This window comes from Moschus berezovskii, chromosome 6 (genome assembly GCF_049115385.1).
Source record: "Moschus berezovskii isolate FMDL1 chromosome 6, NW_MosBer_1.0, whole genome shotgun sequence".
NCBI classification, from domain to species: Eukaryota; Metazoa; Chordata; class Mammalia; order Artiodactyla; family Moschidae; genus Moschus; species Moschus berezovskii.
Window position 1 is genome coordinate 65515072 of NC_142465.1, and position 23801 is coordinate 65538872.

Below are 23801 nucleotides of genomic sequence, written 5' to 3' on the forward strand. Positions count from 1 at the left end.
TTCCCATGAAGTGATGGGACCAGATGCCATGGTCTTCGTTTTCTGAATGTTGAGCTTCAAGCCAAACTTTTCACTGTCCTCTTTCACTTTCATCAAGAGGCTTTTGAGTTCCTCTTCACTTTCTGCCATAAGGGCGGTGTCATCTGCATATCTGAGGTGATTGATAGTTGAACTATTTCTTGAACATTCATTCATGTATTCATTCAGTCAAACAAACACTTATTGAGTGCTTAATGTATGCCAAGCACTCTCTTCCCCTAAGAAGCACAGAGGAACAAAGGAAAGAAATTGTTTTGTGATATACTGAGGACTATAATAAGATAGGTCAAGGAGGGAAGTGAAGCAAAGTAGCTAATTCTGTTTTGGGGGAATGTAAGAGAAAGCTTTACAGATGAGATGAGTTTTGGAGGATAAGTAGAAGTTTTCCAAGGAATTGAGAGAAAAAATAGTCCAAAGAGAGAGATTATCAAATACATGTTTAGAAAATAGATTTATTGAAGCAAAAATTATATCTGTGAAATTAACCTATTTTAAGAATGTAATTCATAGATGTTTAATAATTTTACATGTTGTGTAACTATCATCACCATCCAGTTTTAGAACATTTCCCTCATCTTCAAAATATCCCAAGTGCCCATTTGCTATCATTCCCATTTCTACCTCTAGTCCCAGGTAACCATTAGTCTGTTTTCTGTCTCTGTAGATTTGTCTTTTCTGGATAGTTCACTTTAATGGAATCATACAGTATGTAATCTTTCATGCCTGCTTCTTTCACCTGGCATTATGTTCTTGAGGTTCACCCATGTTGTAACATGTAACAATACTTGTTCCTTTTACTTCTGAGTAGTATTCCTTTGTATAGTTTTATTACCTTTTCTAGATTGGTTCAACTGGAGTTGGATATATGAATTGTTGCCACTTTTGGCTATTATGAATGATGCTGCTTTGAATAGTCATATATAGATTTAAATATTTTTAACTTTATTTTTAATTGGAAGATAGTTGCTTTACAATATTGTGTTGGCTTCTGCCGTACAACAACGTGAATCAGCCATAAGTATACATGTGTCAATTCCATATACAGATTTAATTTTGTGAAAGTGTTTTCAATTCCTTTGGGTGTATACCTAAGAATGGAATTTCTGGGTCATACTTCAACTTTCTGTTTAGCCTTTTGATGATCTGTTATATTGTTTTCCTAAGTGCTGTACCATTGTGTGTTCCTATCAGCAGTGTATGAGGGTTTCAGTTTCTCCACATCCTTTCAAACAGTTGTTATTATATATCTTTTTGATTGTAGCCATCCTAGTGTGTATTAAGAAGTATTTCATTAGGATTTTGATTTGAATATCCCTAATGACATTTGTATGTCTTCTTTAGAACAATATCTACTCAAATCTTTTGCCCATGTACTAAACTGAGTTATCTTTTTTATCATTGAGTTATAAGACTTTTAAAACATATGTATTCTAGATATATTTCCCTTATCAGATATATAATTTATAGATTTTTTTTCCAGTTGATGGCTTGTCTTTTCATGCAATTAATGGTATCTTTAGAAAAAAGAGTCTTTACTTTTAATGAGGTACAGTTTATCATTTTTTTAAAAATATTTTGTGGTTTTAGTAGCACCTTACCTAACCCCAGATGTTGAAGATTTTCTCCTGTGTTTTCTTCTAAAATTTTTTTAGCTTTAATGATTAAGTCCATCATGGTACATTTTGAATTGTTTTGTGTAAAGTGTGAGGTAAGGCTCTAAATTCATATTTTTGCACATAGATATTCATTTGTCTGAGCATCACTTGTTGTAAAGACTATCTTTTCTTTATTGAATTGCCTTGACTCTTTTGTCAAAAAATTTATTGATCAAAAGTCTAAATATTTATTCCTAGACTTCCAATTCTATTCCATTGATCTATAATCTACCTTTATGTGAGTATCCACTGTCTTGATTACCATATGGCTTGTAGTAGGTTTTTTGAAATTGGAAAGTATTTTTCCTCCAATTATGTTCTTCCTTTTCAAAATTATTTTCACTTTGAATCTTTTGCATTTTCTTCTTCATTTTAGAATCTGCTTGTCAGTTTCTGCCAAAACGCAGAATTTTGGTACAGATTATGTTGAATCTACAGGTAATTTGTGGACATTTGACATGTTAACAATTTTGAATCCTCAATTCATGTATATGAACTCTCTTCATTTATTTAGATATTAATTTTTCCTGATATTTTTTTTTTACTTTTCAGTGTGCATATTTTATGCATTTTTGTTAAGATTATTTCTATCATGAATGGGTATTTTCTTAATTTTGTTTTCAGATTGTTCATTGCTGATACAATTGATTTATGAATATTGAGTTTTGCATCCTGTGACCTTGCTAAGCACATTTATTAATTCTAGAGGGGTGTGTGTGTGTGTATATCTTGGGATTTTCTACATATAGGATCATGTTCCTTGCAAACAATTTAACTTCATTTCCTATTCTAGATGTATTTTTAAATTTTTCTTACCTGTTTATATAGGCTAATATCTCATATGCAATGTTGAACACCTCCCATGTAAAAATATGCCCATCATATTTTTTTTCCTGTTTTCATTCTGAGCTCAAGTTTGACCTCAATAAAGCCTTCCTCTCAATTCAAAATGAGTGTTCTTTTTCGAATGTCTGTGTCACTAATTGTTCTTACAATATAGTTACTTAATATTATTCTGTACTCAATGCCTGTTAGCCTTGTGTCCAGAATTAAATAGGTAAATTGCCCAAGGTTATGGTCAGTAAGCTGGCAGTGGCTACCCCAGAGCCTCAGCAGTATTATCACAGTTAGTGAGGATGGTCTTCATATTTGGGACAGGGCTACATTGCTTAGATTTTAGATTCCCCATGGACCAATCTCTCCAGGTATCACCTGTCTCCAAGTTTAATACTTGATCTTGTCACATTTGTGCATTGTATTTCCTGCTCTGGCATCAGCTTTACTCATCGCTCTTCCTTTTATTTGGGAGTCTTATTGCCAGAAGTAAAAAGGGTATTGTTGTTATTGCTCATTTTATTATTGAAGATCTAAAAAATCAGGCAAAATATGAACATCAACAAATTAGAATAAACCATCTACTAGAATAGTTTTTCCAGATTAGTTGAATCTTTAAATTTGACTATTAATACTTTAAAAATGTCAAACAGACAGCTACTATGTTGCTGGCAGGGTTTCTATTTACTTCTGTGTTATTGACTTTTTTATATTTAAAAACTGAACACACATGCCACACACACACACCCTCACATTGCACGCATCTCCATTCATTGTCACTTTTTGCTATTCTGTAGAACTTCATGATTACAGTCATCCTTTTAACAGTTCTGTAGTTAGAAAGCTGATGGCAAATACCTATCAAAAATCTTTAAGTAGTATTTCTGTTTCTGACATCTTTATACAAAATATATATTCAATTTATAGATCCTCTATTAAAATGGTAAATAACACTTAAAATGCCATTTCTGTTTATTTTATTGATATTCACATAATGTAAGCTCATCTAGAAAATCACACGAAAAAGTTAAATATAATCAAATTACCCATAAAACCTGGGATAACCACTGTTGATAATTTTCTCTGTTTGTGTATACAGAGATATATATATGTACCTATCTTTTAAAAAATGGGATCAAACTTTGCATGCTATTTTGTAACTTACACTTTTCTTTTGCTAATATTATTAGGATATCTTTTCATGTTGAAAGACGCATGTATATTATTATTCTTAATGGCTACACAGTGTTACAATAAAATCTCATCTTCAGATTAGAAAATCTATCATTAAACTTTATGATATCTTTATCTGTCTTTATCATAAAATATTTGCTATATTTTGTAGGCTCTTCCCAGAAGGCATAGTTCTATTAAAGAACAAATAGTAAATAAATGTGAAATGTACAGTTTATTTGCCTGGATTGCAATAAGAGCAGCTGCACAGGTTGGTGTGATTTTTATTTAATTCTTCTCTTTACTGTCACGTCTGTTAAGGCAACAAAATCTATTTATTCGAGAGAAAGAAAAATTTCACATTCTTTGAGATTTGTGCCAATGATATTTCTTTGGAGTGATTAGAAGTGCTCTTTATATGTGTAGTGTTTTTAATCTCTATTAGCCAGACTTTGTTTTGTTTGTTTCAACTTTTCTTTAATGAAAGTATTGGCAGATACACATGTGCACATATTTTGGGAAATATCTGTCACAGCTAGGTGAGGGAACCTATTCAGAGTGACTTATTTATTGATTAAATTGTCAACAATCATGATTTGTTTGACTATGATACATAGTACATGCAGGGGATCACATATTATTTTTCAGATTGTCTTTATTTTTCCTCCAATGTTTAGCAAATATTATGAATTCGCTCTTTCACATTCTTCACCTAATGGATATCTATGAATCAAAAAGCTTGCATTTATGGATTCTAATTATGCATTAATTTTAGGTCAGTGAGGCTGTGCTGGCAATTAATCTACTTATTGGAAAGAAGAATGCTAGAACTGATAAAGTTAGCCAAGGGGCATTATCAAATATCCCAGAATTTGCTTCCATGGATCTTTTGTCTTCATACACAGATTATTTGCTTGGTATGTTTGGATTTTGGGCATTTTATATACATATAATGTATAATCAAGTTTCAAAGATTTAATTCTAGAGATTTGTTGTGTTTTAACTTTAAAACGACAATGGTTTGGGAAACCTCTAAGACCCTGAAAGGGCAAATCTTAGGGTCTAGCTGCTAAAACATAGGGGCTCCCACTTGCTGTATGTACATATATGTTATTCCATTCACTGCTGCATTTCAGTGCGGGATTGTGTGGGAAAAAAGTGATATTTTCTGATGGCCTGTTAATTTTCCAGTTCACACATTTGAAATGAAACTTTGTGGGATTATTTATTTGAGAGTCCTTCTCTGAGCCTCTGAAATGTGTACCTACATTTACACTCTGATATAGCTCCCTGTTTCTTTTCTTAGTTCTTTTATATTTGTGTGTGTGTGTGTACTTGTGCATGTTTAAGCTTTTTCTCTCATTAAACTATCATCAGCTTCCTGAGGGCAGGGAAGTTAGCTATTTGATTTGCTAAGGGCTCTCCTTAGAGGCAATGGAGACAATGGAAACAAGAGACAAGAAGAAACAATGGAAACAGTGAGACACTTTATTTTCTTGGGCTCCAGGATCACTGCAGTTGGTGACTGCGGTCATGAAATCAAAAGATGGTGTCTCCTTGGAAGAAAAGCTATGACTGACCTAGATAGCATAATGAAAAGCAGAGCCATTGCTTTGCCAGTAAAGGTCAATCTAATCAAAGCTATGGTTTTTCTGGTAGTCATGTATAGATTTGAGAGTTGGACCATGAAGAAAGCTGAGTCCTGAAGAATTGATGCTTTTGAACTGTGGTGTTGGATAAGACTCTTGAGAGTCCTCTGGACTGCAAGGAGATCCAACCAGTACATCCTAAAGGAAATCAGTCCTGAATATTCATTGGGGGGACTGATGCTGAAGCTGAAACTCCAATACTTTGGCCACCTGATGCAAAGAACTGACTCATTTGAAAAGATCCTGATGCTGGGAAAGATTGAAGGCAGGGGGAGAAGGGGACATCTCATCCAACCATGAGATGGTTGGATGGTATCACTGACTTGATCGACGTGAGTTTGAGCAAGCTCTGGGAGTCAGTAATGGACAGGGAAGCCTGGTGTGCTACAGTCGATGGGGTTGCAAAGAGCTGGACATGAATGAGCATGAGCACACACTACAGAAAATCACATATTACTTATACATAGTAAGGATTGATATTAATATTTGTTAAATGAATGAATGAAAAGTTAGTGGAATTTAAACTTAACCTCACTATATTTTTTAAAATTTGTAACTCCGCTGTGGTTACAGTCAACTATAGTATAAATCTGTAAGTCATACCAGCAATAACATAAATATTGAAGTCACTTTATGTTTTTGCCCATTCATTCATTCAAAAAATATTGAATGCTTTTTTGTGCTAAGCACTTGGATAGGTTCTAAAAAGCAAGGTACTGGAATTTTACTTCCAGAAGGATATTTTAATAACAACAGTATCTAATTTTGCTTGGCATGGGTGAACATTGAGCTAAAGGGGATGAGAAGTGTTAACTTTAACCTGATGGGGTGAGGTAGTCTTCCTAAAGCCTCTGAAATCACTCTGGTAGGCCGGAGCTTACTGCTGAAAGGTTGAGTCAACCTTAGCTGAAGAGTTTGTGTCTGAAATCATCTCCTTCTTTGGCTCTCTCCTGAAGAATAGGTGGCCCAGACTATTTTCCAAACTAAAATGGTTTACTCTAAGGTTAAACCACCAGATGGATTTTTTTTAATGCTAAGGTATTGCTTTCTTATTTTTATTTCCTGGTGGGATTTTGCTTCATCAGACTTCTGGTCCATGACCTGGATCTCAGACAGGGTGCATGGTTTTCCTTAGAGACCCCAAATGTAGGCTCTCAGGGGACAAAGCAGGGCATTATGGCAGCAGGGGCTGGTCACTGCTTTTTTCTCTTGACACTGCTTGGCAAATCAGTTCTCCCTGCTTCAGAATGCCAGGAAGACAGTCCTCTTAGAAACACACATTATTGGTTTGCCACAAAGGGAATGCAATATTAATAATGAAGAGGTTTCAGCTTATACCCCAATCCTGTCAAACCACTGAATTTCTCTCAGCCTTATTGTCCTTAATCTGTAGACTGAGTGAATCTGATTTTTTTATGAAGAAGACTGAAATCTGAATTTTAAGACTGTGATTCCAACTACCAACGTAGCTATTTCTTTTTCACAGTGGCCCCTTATTGCCTCAGATAGATCTGGTCTACTTCATCCTGCTCCTTTTTCTCATGCTTTACGTTTTTAGGACAGAGATAACAAATAAGTTAGATCTGAAATTCTGTGTTAATCAGTTATTGCCAAAATTGCAGTGTATACCCAACAACCCTAAAACTCAGTGGCAAGAATGACATGACTTCTTTCTTTTACTTGTCTCCTGTGTTCTGCATCAGGCTGCAGGCCAAGTTCCAATGCACTTCATGTACATTTGTTATGAGACCTGGGATAAAGAGGCAGTGACTGCTTGGGGGTTGCTTTTCTGAGGGTACAAACCAGACAACAAGACCAAGCCCAAGCACAGAAGCACACTCAAGACCTCTCTTCACATTACATCTCATTAGTCACAGCAAATATAATGCTGTGGCCAAGTACAATGTCAGTGAGGCATGGAATTAGACTCTGCCTGCAGAGAAAGGAAGAGGCGTGTGAATGTTTGTCCCCATTATATTCAAATATATTCCATCTTTTTGTCTTTATTTTCTTGTGGCCTTAATAAAAAATTCTGCTAGGATTAAAAATTATTAAATTCTTAATATGTTTTGTATTAAAAGTGACATTCAGGGTCAGTGATCCTGGATGCAGCCTCTCACAACTAAATACACTTGATATACAGAAAAATATATGTCATGCCAAAAATGAATGTTGATGAACCTACTGTCAGAACATAAAGAGAAATCTGTAGAGCAGAACCAAGAATCAACTAATCCTTAGTATTAATACATGCTTTGTCTCTTGAGATGGAGAAAACCTTCCATCCTGGAAAAAATGTGATTTGTCTTTCCTGTTCTGCCTGTCCCTGGCGCAGAGATATGGGTCAATGCCAACTAAAAACTGGGATGTCATTCCTCTCAATTCAGTTCAGTTCAGTCGCTCAGTCGTGTCCGACTCTTTGCAACCCCATGAATCACAGCACGCCAGGCCTCCCTGTCCATCACTAACTCCCGGAGTTCACTCAAACTCATGTCCATCGAGTCAGTGATGCCATCCAGTCATCTCATTCTCTGTCGTCCCCTTCTCCTCCTGCCCCCAATCCCTCCCAGCATCAGAGTCTTTTCCAGTGAATAAACTCTTCGCATGAGGTGTCATTCCTTTACTGCTATCCTATTTTCTATTCCTCCGAGACACAATTTTCCATACTGGTGGGGAGCTATAAGGACGCATTATATCTTCAAATCCCAAATAATTATACCACGTACAGGTGAGAATGGAGATAAATTATTCATGCTAGCAACACTGATTATGTACGTGCATGCATGTGTGTGCTCACATGCTGCACCAATTCAGATTGTCAACAATTCAGACAATGAGGGTACGATGAGAATTATCCTCAGTGAAGCAAAGGCCCCAAATCAGTGTAACCAGGCAGTCCTGGCTGGAGGTGGTGGAAACCATTGCAAAGGGATGCTTCTCAATGCAGGGTGTAAGGTATGCTCCCTCCAAAATATTTTTCTAAAGATAAACTTACAGATAGCACAGATAATACGTGGACAAATTTTGGCCTCATTTTTGGATTGTAAAGGCAAAATAATTGTAAACAGAAAAAGCAGACGTTCTACAAAAGAACAAAAACTAAACTGGTCTTATTTTTTCTTTGTGACATTAAAGACTACATAACATTGGCCACATAAATGTAGAGGTTCTTTTTTGCTTTTAATTTAGCTCAGATTTTTGCACAGGTAATTTATTCTCAAGAATCATGATTCAAAACTCATAGAAGGGTATGGAAAGACTGTCTACCTTCCATCTTCTCTGCAAGTGACTCAGTTCTCTTCCCCAGAGGCAAACAGTGTTGTCAGAATGCATGTGTGTGTGCTAGGTTGCTTCAGTAGTGTCCAGCTCTTGGCAACTGTATGGACTGTAGCCCACCAGGCTCCTCTGTCCATGGGATTCTCCAGGCAAGAAGACTGGAGTGGGTTGTCAGGCCTTCCTGTAGGGAATATTCCTGACCCAGGAATCGAACCATGGGGTCTCCTGCATTGCAGGTGGATTCTTTACCAAGGGATCTACCAGGGAACCACTAGTACCATATCAATATCCTATTCCTTCTATAACAAATAGCCACAAATTCAGTGGCTTAAAGCAACACAATGTATTATCTTACAGTTCTGGTGTTCTGAAGCCCAACATAGGCCTTATTGGGCTAAAATTAAGGTGTCAGCAGGTACTTTCCTTTGGAGGCATTAAGGGAGAATGTTTTCTTACTTAGGGTCTCAGATTATGGTCAAGACCTAGCTATGGCATAAATCCAAAAGTTATCAAAGAAAAGGTTAATAGTTTATATAACTTAGAAATGAAAAGTTTCTTCATGGCACACAATTACCATAAAAAGGGTTAAATAACACCTGATAATTGAAAAGATGTATTTGCAGATACTATCACAGTTAAAGGGTTTATTTCTATTATAAAGAGCTTCTGTGTGTGTGTGTGTGTGTGTGCGTGTGTGCTTAGTCATTCAGTCGTGTCTGACTTTTTGTGACCCCGTGAACTGTAGTCCACTAAGCTCTTCTGTCCATAGAATTCTCCAAGCAAGAATATTGCAGTGGGTTGCCATTTCCTCCTCCAGGAGCTCTTCCTGACTCCAGGATCAAACTCCTGTCTCCTACATTGCAGGTGAATTCTTTACCATTGAGCCACGCAGGAAGCCCAATAAAGAGCTTAAACTGTGGTGTTGGAGAAGACTCTTGAGAGTCCCTTGGACTGCAAGGAGATCCAACCAGTCCATTCTAAAGGAGACCAATCCTGGGTGTTCATTGGAAGGACTGATGCTGAAGCTGAAACTGCAATACTTTGGCCACCTCATGCGATGAGTTGACTCACTAGAAAAGACTCTGATGCTAGGAAAGGTTTGGGGCAGGAGGAGAAGGGGACGACAGAGAATGAGATGGCTGGATGGCATCACCGACTCTGTGGACATGAGTTTGAGTGAACTCCGGGAGTTGGTGATGGCCAGGGAGGCCTGGCGTGCTGTGATTCATGGGGTCGCGGAGAGTCGGACACGACTGAGCGACTGAACTGAACTGAACTGAACAAGTATTTAAGGAAAAGGCATGGACCCCTTTACTAGTTTATGGAAATCTATTTGGAATATGTAAAAAATAACAAATGGATACAATTTTAGTTTTTCCAAATGTCTATCCTATTTCTGTACTTTTTACTAATTTCTATTGATCTATTCAGGATTCAATACCACACTATTTTAATTATTATAGCCTTATAATATATTTAGTATCTATTAGAGTAAATCCTCACTTATTATTCTTTCTTTACAAAATTGTATTTCTTTTATGGCTTTTTTTTCTTCTTTGGAAACAACTTGTCTAGTTTAAGAAAGTTCTCTCATAATTTTATTGAAGTTGCATTACCTTTACATTTTATCTTAGAAATAACATGTTTCTATTCTGTTGAGTCAACTTAACCAAGAATATTGAATGTCTTATATTTTTAGTTCATTTTCATGCCTTTTAAAAAAAAAATCAGTCCCTTAGGAGTGTTTTGACATTTTCTTTAAGTAGATCTTATATGCTTCTTGTTAGACTTATTTCTCAGATAAGATATTTTATCTTATTGGTAGTATTGCAAAATTTTTCATTAGCTTTCTATTGGTTGTTGTTTTTGTGTTTGGAGGCTACTGATAGCTCTGTATTAACTAATTAACTTTAGATATTTTTCCTCACTTTATCTTTCATGAGCAAAGTCTAGGTCAGCACATGTCCTCCGTAAAGGACCAAATAGTAATATTTTATGTTTTGTGCTGTCTGTTGCACCTATTCAGCTTTGCTGTGTTAATGTGAAGGAACCAAAGACAAAATATAAATGAGCATGGCTGTATTCCATTCTTAAGGACACTGACATTTGAATTTCATATAACTTCCACATATCACAAAGTATTATTTTAGTTTTTTAAAACACTTAAAAATATAAGAACCATTCTTAGCTTATGGGTCATACATAAACATGCATTGACCTAATTTGGCCCATACTAGAGTTTCTCTTTATAGATCTATTTAATTCTAATAAGTACCATCAAATTAATGCTTCTATCTGTGCAAGTTTCCTTTTTTTTTTTTTTTTTTTTTTGTAACACAATCAATGCTGCCATGAGTATCTTGTGCAGAACTCCTGGTACATATATCTGAGTATTTGCATTTAAAATTTTATTAGCCTCTGCCCAAGAATTGGCTCTCACAAGTAGTATATGAGAATTATGATATCTGCACATTTATTGCTTTCAGATTTTCAGTTCAGTTCAGTCGCTCAGTTGTGTCCGACTCTTTGCGACCCCATGAACCACAGCACGCCAGGCCTCCCTGTCCATCAACAACTCCCGGAGTTCACTCAAACTCATGTCCATCGAGTCGGTGATGCCATCCAGCCATCTCATTCTCTGTCGTCCCCGTCTCCTCCCACCCCCAATCCCTCCAAGCATCAGACTCTTTTCCAGTGAGTCAACTCTTCGCATGAGGTGGCCAAAGTATTGGAGTTTCAGCTTTATCTAAAGTCCTTCCAATGAACACCCAGGATTGATCTCCCTTAGAATGGACTGGTTGGATCTCCTTGCAGTCCAAGGGACTCTCAAGAGTCTTCTCCAACACCACAGTTCAAAAGCATCAATTCTTTGGTGCTCAGCTTTCTTCACAGTCCAACTCTCACATCCATACCTGACCACGGGAAAAACCATAGCCTTGACTAGACGGACCTTTGTTGGCAAAGGAATGTCTCTGCTTTTTAATATGCTATCTAGGTTGGTCATAACTTTCCTTCCAAGGAGTAAGCGTCTTTTAATTTCATAGCTGCAATCAGCATCTGCAGTGATTTTGGAGCCCCCAAAAATAAAGTCTGACACTGTTTCCACTGTTTCCCCATCTATTTCCCATGAAGTGATGGGACCAGATGCCATGATCTTCATTTTCTGAATGTTGAGCTTCAAGCCAACCTTTTCACTCTCCTCTTTCACTTTCATCAAGAGGCTTTTGAGTTCCTCTTCACTTTCTGCCATAAGGGTGGTGTCATCTGCATATCTGAGGTTATTGATATTTCTCCCAGCAATCTTGATTCCAGCTTGTGCTTCTTCCAGCCCAGCGTTCCTCATGATGTACTCTGCATATAAGTTAAATAAGCAGGGTGACAATATACAACCTTGACGTACTCCTTTTCCTATTTGGAACCAGTCTGTTGTTCCCTGTCCAGTTCTACCTGTTGCTTCCTGACCTGCATACAGGTTTCTCAAGAGGCAGGTCAGATGGTCTGGTAATCCCATCTCTTTCAGAATGTTTCACAGTTTATTGTGATCCACACAGTCAAAGGCTTTGGCATAGTCAATGAAGCAGAAATAGATGTTTTTATGGAACTCTCTTGCTTTCTCCATGATCCAACGGATGTTGGCAATTTGATCTCTGGTTCCTCTACCTTTTCTAAAACCTGCTTGAACATCTGGGAGTTCACGGTTCACATATTGCTGAAGCCTGGCTTGGAGAATTTTGAGCATGACTTTACTTGCGTGTGAGATGAGTGCAATTGTGCGGTAGTTTGAGCATTCTTTGGCATTGCCTTTCTTTGGGATTGGAATGAAGACTGACCTTTTCCAGTCCTGTGGCCACTGCTGAGTTTTCCAAATTTCCTGGCATATTGAGTGCAGCACTTTCACAGCATCATCTTTCAGGATTTGAAAGAGCTCAATTGGAATTCCATAACCTCCACTAGCTTTGTTCATAGTGATGCTCTCTAAGGCCCACTTGCCTTCACATTCCAAGATGTCTGGCTTCAGGTGAGTGATCACGCTATCGTGATTATCTTCATCGTGAAGATCTTTTTTGTACAGTTCTTCTGTGTATTCTTGCCACCTCTTCTTAATATCTTCTGCTTCTGTTAGGTCCATACCATTTCTGTCCTTTATCGAGCCCATCTTTGCATGAAATGTTCCCTTGGTATCTCTAATTTTCTTGAAGAGATCTCTTGTTTTTCCTATTCTGTTGTTTTCCTCTATTTCTTTGCATTGATCGCCGAGGAAGGCTTTCTTTTCTCTCCTTGCTATTCTTTGGAACTCTGCATTCAGATGCTTATATCTTTTCTTTTCTCCTTTGCTTTTCGCTTCTCTTTTTTTCACAGCTATTTGTAAGGCCTCCTCAGACAGCCATTTTGCTTTTTTGCATTTCTTTTCCATGGGGATGGTGTTGGTCCCTGTCTCCTGTACAATGTCACAAACCTCCGTCCAGAGCTCATCAGGCACTCTATCTATCAGATCTAGTCCCTTAAATCTATTTCTCACTTCCACTGTATAATCATAAGGGATTTTATTTAGGTCATATCTGAATAGTCTAGTGGTTTTCCCTACTTTCTTCAATTTCAGTCTGAATTTGGCAATAAGGAGTTCATGATCTGAGCCACAGTCAGCTCCTGCTCTTGTTTTTGCTACCTGTATAGAGCTTCTCCATCTTTGGCTGCAAAGAATATAATCAATCTGATTTCGGTGTTGACCATCTGGTGATGTCCATGTGTAGAGTCTTCTCTTGTGTTGTTGGAGATTTTAGTTTCTGTTAATTGCTGAGGAATGTGAAATTGTATTTCATCTTATTTTATCTGATTTTTAATGATGCTAAAAATTTTGGCCATTTGGCTTTCCTTTTCTAAAAGTTGCCTGTTGAAATTCTTTGCCCATGTTTCTGTTGGACTATCTGACTTTTTCTTGTTGATTACATAGTAGAGAGAAGATAATTTATGTGTTCTAAATATGTTTTCTCAGTCCATGGTTTGTTATTTATGATGGGTGTCTTTTGTGATACAAATTTTTTAATTGAAGGCAATCCTATGTGTCAATGTTTCCTTTATAAGTTGTGCTTTTGTTTTTTCACATATGGTTATTTTTCAAGGAAAACATAATATTTGTATTCTAATTTTTTTTTTTTTTACTTTCAGATAACTACAAAGTTGTCTTCCAGACTGGCTGTACATTTTCTTATCTTAGTGAAGAGATATATGAGAATGTAGATTCTCAGAAAAAAAACCCAATTAAAGTGGATATTACATGGATTCTTCTGCTGCGCTACTATATTCACCTACAAAGAATTAATAATATGAGCAAATTGCTAGGTAGGCCTTTGAAAGAACATATTCCTTTCCAGTCATTAAGTCATGTTTCTTATAAAATATGTTTGACATCTTTCTGAGTGAACTCTCATCAGAAGATGGAAATTTCAGGGCTTCTTCGCCTGATATACAGGGATCTTTGAAAATAACAGTATTTCAATGTATTTAAAAGCATCCTTAGAAGGAGGCATCCAGAGAATTCCCCCAAGACTACTGAAGTGCCGTGTAGCTCAGAACAGTGTAAGAATCAGAGTGACCCTAATGTGACAGCTTATAAAATGCACACGGTGAAATCTTTGGCATTAAGGAGAAAAAGAATATCTAGTATTTAAAGAGAAAGACAAGATAATTAACTCTATGAAGTTCTGAGTTTTGTTTGTTGTTGTTTTTATTTTAAAATCATTCTGTTCTGGTCCGTCGCTCAGTCGTGTCCGACTCTTTGCGACCCCATGGACTGTAGCCTACCAGGCTTCTCCGTCCATGGGATTCTCCAGGCAAGAATACTGGAGTGGGTTACCATTTCCTTCTCCAGGGGATCTTCCCGACCCAGGGATCGAACCCGGGTCTCCCGCATTGGAGGCAGACGCTTTAACCTCTGAGCCACCAGGGAAGATTGGTGCTCTCTAAAGAATAGCCAAAAAAACTGTTATAATCTAAGTCACATTCTCTCCTCTTGTAGTTTTGTGACGATGTGTTTATCTGTGCCCATGAAATTGGTGAGCCAGCGTTGCTTATGAGGGCAAATAACTGGGAAAGACAGCTTGACTAAAACAGCACCCAGTGATGGGGAAATCAGCAGGGCAAAGAGGCCAAGTCACAAAGCAGCTCAGCCTGGTTATCAGAGTTAGTGACGGGAGAGGCAAGCACTGGGAAAGGTGGTGGGTAAAAGGTGCATCATGATAGGGCCCGTTCGGTAGAGAAGGAAGTGGATATAATCCAGCACAGTGGGCCCGAGTGATGCTCTCCTGTTATCAATTCAGCTCCCCCTGGATTTACCTGCTGGGATCTCCCGTGTTAATCATGCACATTTTGCTTCTTTCTGTTCTGGGCTTTCTTAGAAGTGACTGAGACCCAGCATATAGGCAGGAGAGCATGGAAGTACCAGGGACTGCACACATTCAGTAGTAACCTGCAACTGCTGAGGGAGGGAGCTGGTTGATAGATATTCCAACATGCCAGCCCCCTGATGGAACACTTTTCCTTGTTTTTTCTTAGGAGATCCTCAGCAGGACTGAACTCTCCTTGTGCATAGCTGGAGCCCTTTCCTAACTTGCTGTCATTGGTTCTTTTCTTTTCTGTCACACATTTCCCATTCTCTCACTTGAGATCAGTTTTCAAATAAATTACCTGAACCTGAATTTTTGCTTTAAGATTTTTTTGGCTGGGGATGGGGATCCCCAAATAAGACAGCTAGATTGAATGTTTTGCATTGTTAAGCTTGAAACCAGAAGTAGGATCACAGGGTTCTGAGGTGTTCTTTCCTTCCTGTGACCAGAAGCAATTCTTTTAGTGTATAAGCTTGAAAAATGGAGGAAGGTCATGGGCAGCCACTGGGTGAGGTGGGAACGCGCAGGAATGAGATTAGCAAGCAAAGGACAGCAATATCGAGACCATTCTGTTTTCTAACATGATTCTATAGTAGTTTTTGTTTTTCCTTTAAGCATCTCTGAAGCCAGGATCTGGGATGTCTTTGCCAGATGATACTCTTCTCACTTCTCTTTTTAACTCTGGATTGATTTTGCGCCAAAAAGAAATGCATTTTTTCCTTAAAAGATTCTTACAGCTGTATTCTTCTTCTTGTATTGATGAATTTCCAAAAGAACTATTTCAAGTCCTGGAAAATCCACCTGTTCTAGAAAAAGTCTTATATGATTCAGCAAGCAAGGTAATGTTTAAAACATTATATAATTATACGTTTTTTGGAAGATTTAATCGTTCTTTTATTTCTGAAAGAAGCACAGTAACCTCCATACTGACATGAAGGATTTTAGTTTCCTCAGAGGTTTTACCTGAGGAAACTTTTGCCACAGAGAAAAGCCAACCAGACATGCTGGTTTTCTGTTTTCATATGTTCTGCTTTGCTGCTCTTAGAAGCCTTCAGAACGTCCCGTACTTTTCTGTGTTCCTACACATCACAACTTCTCTCAGAGCCATTTTGCCAAGCAGTTATACAAATTTCAATATAATACCCTATAAGGAAACTAGACTGAGAATTTCTCAATCTATACCCAATTTCTGTACCTTTGTTTTACATGTGTAATAAAAAGCATTCATTTTTTATTTTTAGGAATCATGAGTGTGCTAAGGGTAAAGGGCAAGTTTTTAAGTAAATTAAAAGTTTGAAGATTTTGTGGGGGGAGGGAAAGTGTTATTCAATTGGATGGACTTCCCCAGAATACGTAATATGGAAACCTCTTTTAAGTTATCTACTGAAGAGACATCAAAGAGGGTCTTGAACAAGCTACTAGGGTCTTGAATAGTAATTTTTAAATAAACTACCAAAATGGGTGGATTGGAAGATACTGAAAAAGTATAAAGAGTTTCAGTCAAAATGGAGATTTGTTTCAATTTTGGTATGTTCAACAAACATATGTTGGATACTAACAATATGCCAGACACTTTCAGGTGGTGGAGAAAGCAGGAGTGGGTAAGGCATAATCTCTGGTGTGGTAGTAGAGAAAGATTGGTAGAGTTAGCGCAAAGGAAAATGTCAGCACCTCACAGATGCTCTTTAAGAAAAACATTGCAAGGTTAGTAGCAGAAGGAATATGAAAATCAAAATGTCAGTTCTATTGTCAGTAGCATGTAAGGCTGATTGGCAAAGTATAAGTGAAAGGAAGTTAGCCAAGAAAGAGATGATGAAACAGCTGAGTTTATGGTCATGAGGAATGGGAATGAAGAGATGGATATAAAAGATGTTGCTTAAGTAAAATTGAGAACAAAACACCTTAGTGACTCTATGGCGATGGCAAGAGAAGAAGAGGGAATGAGAAAAGTTTTATCCCATCATTTGGAACCTCTGTCTGTGATCCCTAGAGCATGGTAACACCATTAGAAGATACAATGGGGCAGGAGAGTGAGAATGTTTGTGGACAAGGTTTGTATGTTCTGCTTTGAAATTGTAGTAGAGAACCCAAGAGAACATAGTGTAAATTTTCAATATGTATTTGTGAAATGAATAAATCAAATTATTTGCATAGAATTCTTTCAAAACTAGGGGGGAGAAATCCACTGATTTATTTTGAGTTATCTTGACTTTGGATTTCACCTTATAGCCCTTTAATTTTTACAATTATACCCATACCAGACACATTCATGTTTCTGTTGTCAACTGTCCCGGAGAAGTGATCTGAAAATGTGGCTTGTTCCCAACGAGAACCTTTGCTCATCTTATCCTACTGGAGTGTAGTAACCTTACGTTTAGGGCTTCCCTGATAGCTCAGTTGGTAAAGAATCCACTTGCAATGCAGGAGACCCCAGTTCAATTTCTGGGTGGAGAAGATTCCCTGGAGAAGGGATAGGCTACCCACTCCAATATTCTTGGGCTTCCCTTGTGGCTCAGCTGGTAAAGAATCTGCCTGCAGTGCAGGAGACCTGGGTTCAATCCCTGGGTTGGGAAGATCCCCTGGAGGAGGGAACAGCTACCCACCCCAGTATTCTGGCCTGGAAAATTCCGTGGATTGTATAGTCCATGGGGTCACAAAGAGTCAGACATGACTGAGCTGCTTTCACTTTCACTTTCAACCTTGTGTTTGGGGTAAATAAGAATAAAAATTTAAAAAGATCATTCTTTGGAATAAGAGAGGAGGGTGATTTTAAAAAAGTAGTGGAAAGACCCACTAAGTTTATGGATTCAGTTAAGTGAGTCTCAACCGGGGTTATTGCCCCCAGGGCAGTGTATTGCAATCCACATGGGAGGATTTTTCAGATTACTTCCTAGATTGGAAGTATTGGAATGCCCCAAACTCAATGCCCCTATTTCCTGCCTCAGATTCTAAGTCATTTGAGAAATAAAAGAGTAAGACATACTGAGATTAAAAAATACCTTACTTTATGAGTCATGCCGTTGATATTATAGGAAATGGTTTATATTTACTGGTAAATGGTCTTCCTAGTAGTGATTAGCAAAGTTGACAGTTCTGCCAGTCCAGGCTGATAGGTTTTGGTGGAGAGGGGTTCATTACAGATCTCTTTAAAACCTGTGGGGCCAGAAACCCTTTTAAAATCTGTTGCATGAAGGAGCAGAGGATGTTCACTCCCTGAAAACAGTATGCTCAGAGGAAGAGTAGAATTATGCATATCCAAAATTCTTTTTCTCAAATTCACCGATCAAATAACCCTCTCTAGGGAGAGGAGTGGAGAGAAAGTGAAAAGGCCTGGGTTGTATTGCTAATGTCTGGCCCTCCACCTTGCAGGAACCAGTAGAGTAGGATCAGATCATTTCCATCTAACACAACTGTTTGAGTCACCCCTCCTAGGACCTGAGACTGCCTTGAAGATTCCTTCCATGTGTCCCAGATACCTCAGGTGTTTTGGAATAGAAGAGAGAGAATGAGAAGGTTGAGAACTATAGTTTCAGTGGATGTATTCTTGTGAATATTTTATAAGAGTTTGGAAACTAATGTATATGATTTCTTAACTACTGTTCTGAGAGAAGCTTTGATGAGCATTTCATTATCAAGGGCAGCCTATCATTACTCAGTTCCTAAGGATGGTGCTCCAAACATACAACCTTGAACACAGTGTAAATGCATACAGTATTTCTAATGCGGTAATGTTATCAAAGAGTTGTTTCACCGTGTTTGCTCTTTATTTTGATATAATTAGTGGAACACTCTCCCAGAATAATCAGCCCTGGAGATCACTGTCGCTTGTCTGACAGGTGCAAGCCACCTAATCATGTGTTCGTTTCACTGGGGTAGACAGCTAACGAGCATAAAGCCTTTTGGATTTTTTAAAAAGTAAACTCCAAGCTTGGCTGACTTTTATAATAACATTTCTGAGCCTTTAATCACTCAGGAGGCCATTTCAATCAAGCCCTTCCCATAATTTTGTACTTAAACCTGTTTTTCCCCCACAAAGAAGTAGATGCATTTCCAGAACCATCATACATACATGTCATGCTCATCAGCTTTGTGAGTCTGCCTGTTGTCAAGTCTATTGAAGCTTTATGATGGAAAAACAAAGACGCCAAACAAATTACATTAAAAATTCCAGAAAGGACATGATTAAAATGGTGCACAATGCTGAGTTATTCATGTTTAGTCTGTGTGCCTGTGACAGACTGAGTAAGGTCAAACATTTGATTAGGGCAGAGTGATTTGATGTTTATAGTACATGACAAACAAGAGTGCTTCTGGTAGGTCTGTTGTTTCATTCCTTTCAAAGAATAAATCAAACATATCAAAAGTACCCAGTGTACAGCCCATTGACTAGCTTATGTAATTAATCCCATTAGGAATTAGATATTGTGTTTTTTTAAAAGAGAAAAGAAAACTAAATGTCTATATTAATATTGATTTCTGTTGCAGTTCATTATTATTAGGCTATTGTATGAATAAACACTATATATATGTTGACACAGAAGGTATTTACTTTTTATTTTTCTCCACTTAGCTAGTAATTAAGTATGAATTCTTTGCTAAAATAGTTGTCAGAAACTCTGAAAGGCACTCGGATATGAAAAAGAATGAACATTTTTTTCCTGAATCAATTATTTACCTGATTTTTTGTGAACTACCTGACATAGAGTTAATAATTTTATTTATTGTGCATGTTGGTCACACTTTTAGTATCCTAGTGCTAATAAATGAGGATTCTGGCTTATCATATCCTTTTATGATAGTCTCTAGACATTTTAAAATAGTTTTTACCTTTAGTATTACCTTTCAGTCAAGACATATTTTTTTCTTTTATCAGTAGACAACCAGAAAGGTCAGTGTATTTATTTCTATTTTTATTTTATTTTGAAGACTTTGCATTGATAGTCTTCAGTTGTATCTTGAATAGGCTCAGAAATGGAAGGTAGAGAGTCTTATAGAAACACCAGGCCTTTCTTTACAGTCACTGACATGTTTCCCTTGGTCACCAAACCTTGAGATGCCTTTGGAGGTCAAGATTTAGTAGAAGAATTGCTTTCCAGTTACCACACTGTAATCGTGGGAATAATGAGAATTTAATTTTGAAAATAGTTTACACTCCACTGAAAAAGGTCCTTTTTAGAAGTGAGATATTATTATCATTATTATTATCTTTCTCGCTAGACTCTACTTTTGTTGATAGCAATCATGCTTTACTTTTTTTAGCTACCTTAAAGAACTAAGTAAATATTTTATGAAATCACCAATTGCAGTCTATACATTTGTGCTTCTTGAAAACTCCTGATTCAGCGACCAAGTTCTATCAAATGAGCTGGGCCCAGATTAACCAAGACTAAACTTGCAAACCAGCCATATTCATTTAAAGAGGGAATGAAAGGAATGGATTTTGACCTCTTAGAGCAAAAACTGTGTCTTATTTTTCATAAGGTACTGCAAAACAAAAAAATGCTTTTGGAAAGCAGATAATAAATTATAACCAAACTTAGTATATATACACCAATGAATAAGCCAGAAGAAAAGTAGATGTTCTTAGACTCTATGGTGATCTTGAGACTGAACTGATAGCACTGATATTTCCCCTCTAGATTGTTACTCTTGGATATTCACCAAAGTGGAAGACATTTGTTGAGTCCACTGGGTTTTGAAGCATATTTTTTTTCCATAGAAGAATCTTCTATGTGGTAATTGGGAGGTTTTAAGACCTACATCCATAAAGCAAGCTGAGGTGATTCCCAGAGTTTTCCAGTATAGTCACTATTGAATGAAAATTGAATAAATGTCTTAAATATTGAATACATTCATTGCCAGCAATAAAGTGAATGTTTCTGTTTGTTCCTCAGACAGGAGTAACTGATGCTTCTCTATACTCCGATTTATCATTAAAGACCATTACCAGCACACTGTATGGAGATGTGGTGCCATCAGTTGTGGCAACACAAGCTTTAAACAAAGAACTTTGTTTTCAGTGGTACATTCCTCCCCTGGAAAAACCTCCAAAGGAAACAGAACCTATGGTATGTAATATAATTACAAAGCTAAATCTTAGATTTGGATGTAAAGTTTAATGGAGCCATTATAAGAGTAGAGAATATCCTCATCATATAAACAGAAATGTACAACAATTGAGAATCTATATTGTCTAGTAAAATAACTGTGCAAGTAACTAAGAAATCTTGAGAATGTCTGATTCCTGTTGACCATTTTCCTTTTTCCTGAACTTAAAGAGAAACTTTTCAGGGTATCACCATTATGTGTGATATTTAATGTTTTCTTATAGTTATCCTTTATCACATTAAGGAGGTTTTTTCCTCTGTCCACTTTGATAGAAAGTTTTATCATGAATATTTTATTGTATCTATTAAGATGACTTTATGACTTATCTCTTTTAATATGGCAGATGATTTTATATGTTAAATCAACCATGTGCTCTTGAAATTGGCCATGAGGTATTAATTTTATTGAATTCGGTTGGCTAATGTTTCCTAATGAATTTTTGCCACTGTTTTCAAGAGAAATGGGGCTTTCCTTGTGGCTCAGCTGGTAAAGAATCCACCTGCAATGTGGGAGACCTAGGTTCGATCCCTGGGTTGGGAAGATCCCTTGGAGAAGGGAAATGCTACCCACTCCAGTATTCTGGCCTGGAGAATTCTGTGGACTGTATAGTCCATGGGATCGTGAAGAGTTGGACACAACTGAGTGATTTTCACCCAAGAGTAATATTGGGCTATAATTTTTCCTTTTTGTGCTCTCTTTGACAGATATTTTCTGTATAAGGCTTTTGTTAGGCTCATAAAATTCATTGATAAATGAAATCATGGTTTTCTGTTCAATGGTGAAGTTTGTGTAAGTTTGTGGTGGTGATATAGTTGTTAAGTTGTGTCTGACTCTTGCCATCCCATGGACTGTAGCCCGCCAGGCTTCTCTGTTTATGGGCATTCTCCAGGCAAGAATACTGGAGTGGGTTGCCATTTCCTTCTCCAGGGGATCTTCCTGACCCAGGGATCAAACTGGAGACACTTGCATCTTCTGCGTGGTAGGCGAATTCTTTACCACTGAACTTGGTTCAGTTCAGTCGTTCAGCTGTGTCCGACTCTTTGCTACCCCATGGACTGCAGCATACCAGGCTTCCCTGTCCATCGCCAACTCCCAGAGCTTGCTTAAACTCATGTCCATTGAGTTGGTGATGCCGTCCATCCATCTAATCCTCTGTTGTCCCCGTCTCCTCCTGCCTTCAATCTTTCCCAGCATCAGAGTCTTTTCCAATGAGTGATTTCTTCGCTTCAGGTGGTCAAAGTATTGGAATTTCAGCTGCAGCATCAGTCCTTACAGTGAATATTCAGGACTGACTTTCTTCAGGATTGACTGGTTGGATCTCCTTGCTGTCCAAAGGACTCTCAAGAGTCTTCTCCAACACCATAGTTCAAAAGTGTCAGTTCTTCGGTGCTCAGGTTTCTTTATAGCCAAACTCTTACATCCATACATGACTACTGGAAAAACCATAGTTTTGACTAGATGGACCTTTGTTGGCAAAGTAATGTCTCTGCTTTTTAATATGCTGTCTATGTGGGTCATAGCTTTTCTTCCAAGGAGCAAGCGTCTTTTAATTTCATGGCTGCAATCACCATCTGATTTTGGAGCCCCCCAAGATAAAGTCTGTCACTGTTTCCATTGTTTCCCCATCTATTTGCCATGAAGTGATGGAGCCGGATGCCATGATCTTAGTTTTTTGAATGTTGAGTTTTAAACCAACTTTTTCACTCTCTTCTTTCACTTTTATCAAGAGGCTCTTTAGTTCTTCGCTTTCTGCCATAAAGGTGATGTCATCTGCATATCTGAGGTTATTGATATTTCTCCTAGCAATCTTGATTCCAGCTTGTACTTCATCCAGCCAGGCATTTCTCATGATGTACTCTGGTTATAAGTTAAATAAGCAGGGTGACAATAAACAGCTTTGATGTATTCCTTTCCCAGTTTGTAACCAATCTGTTGTTCCATGTCCGACTCAAACTGTTGTTTCTTGACCTGCTTACAGATTTCTCAGAAGGCTGGTAAGGTGGTCTGGTATGCCCATTTCTTTAAGAATTTTCCACAGTTTGTTGTGATCCACACAGTCCAGGGTTTTAAGTTTGGAGTAACCCTTTTTCTCGGATACTTGCTAAGAGTTTATCAAAGTAAAGCATTTATGTTTTTGTTGTGAAACAATATAAGACTAGTGATATAATTCTCCATAGTTAGAGGCAGTCTTTAAGCAATAGTACTAACAACATGCTGGTTTCCAGAGCTGGTATCAGTTCTGGTTGGGCTAATATCTGTTCTAATGGTAAATGCATGTGTCAAAACAAGTTTTAAGTATTTTAACTGTCACCCCTGTGACAGAACATTGGGGTTTTCTATTTCTTCTTGAGTCAGTTTTGTCTAAAGTTGCTTTTTCTAGGAATTTTTCCATTTTATTTAAAATTTCTCTCATCTTTTTGGATAAGGCAATGGCTACCCACTCCAGTATTTGTGCCTGGAGAATCCCATGGACAGGGGAGTCTGGTGGGCTACAGTCCATGGAGTTGCAAAGAGTCAGACACGACTGAGCAACTAAGCACACATGCTCATCTTTATAACCAGTCAGTGTATTTGTATCTGAAGTGCCCCTTTTGACACTTTATATTGCTTATCTGTGCATTTTTTCTTGGTTATTGTCACCAGAGATTTCTCATTAATTAATTTTATTTCATTAATCCTATATA

The 23801-nt window shown here is 37.5% G+C and overlaps 1 protein-coding gene across 2 annotated transcripts in view; it reads left to right on the top strand.

The window, feature by feature from the left end:
• CFAP54 (cilia and flagella associated protein 54) overlaps positions 1-23801 on the top strand; it is a 321117-nt gene that overhangs the window by 244167 nt on the left and 53149 nt on the right. For both annotated transcript variants that reach the window (XM_088837126.1, XM_055395985.2), the window contains 5 exons: positions 3874-3972; positions 4477-4618; positions 13793-13966; positions 15625-15848; positions 20904-21077. In XM_088837126.1, coding sequence (XP_088693252.1) covers positions 3874-3972; positions 4477-4618; positions 13793-13966; positions 15625-15848; positions 20904-21077 — 813 coding nt within the window. The remainder of the gene's footprint in view (positions 1-3873; positions 3973-4476; positions 4619-13792; positions 13967-15624; positions 15849-20903; positions 21078-23801) is intronic.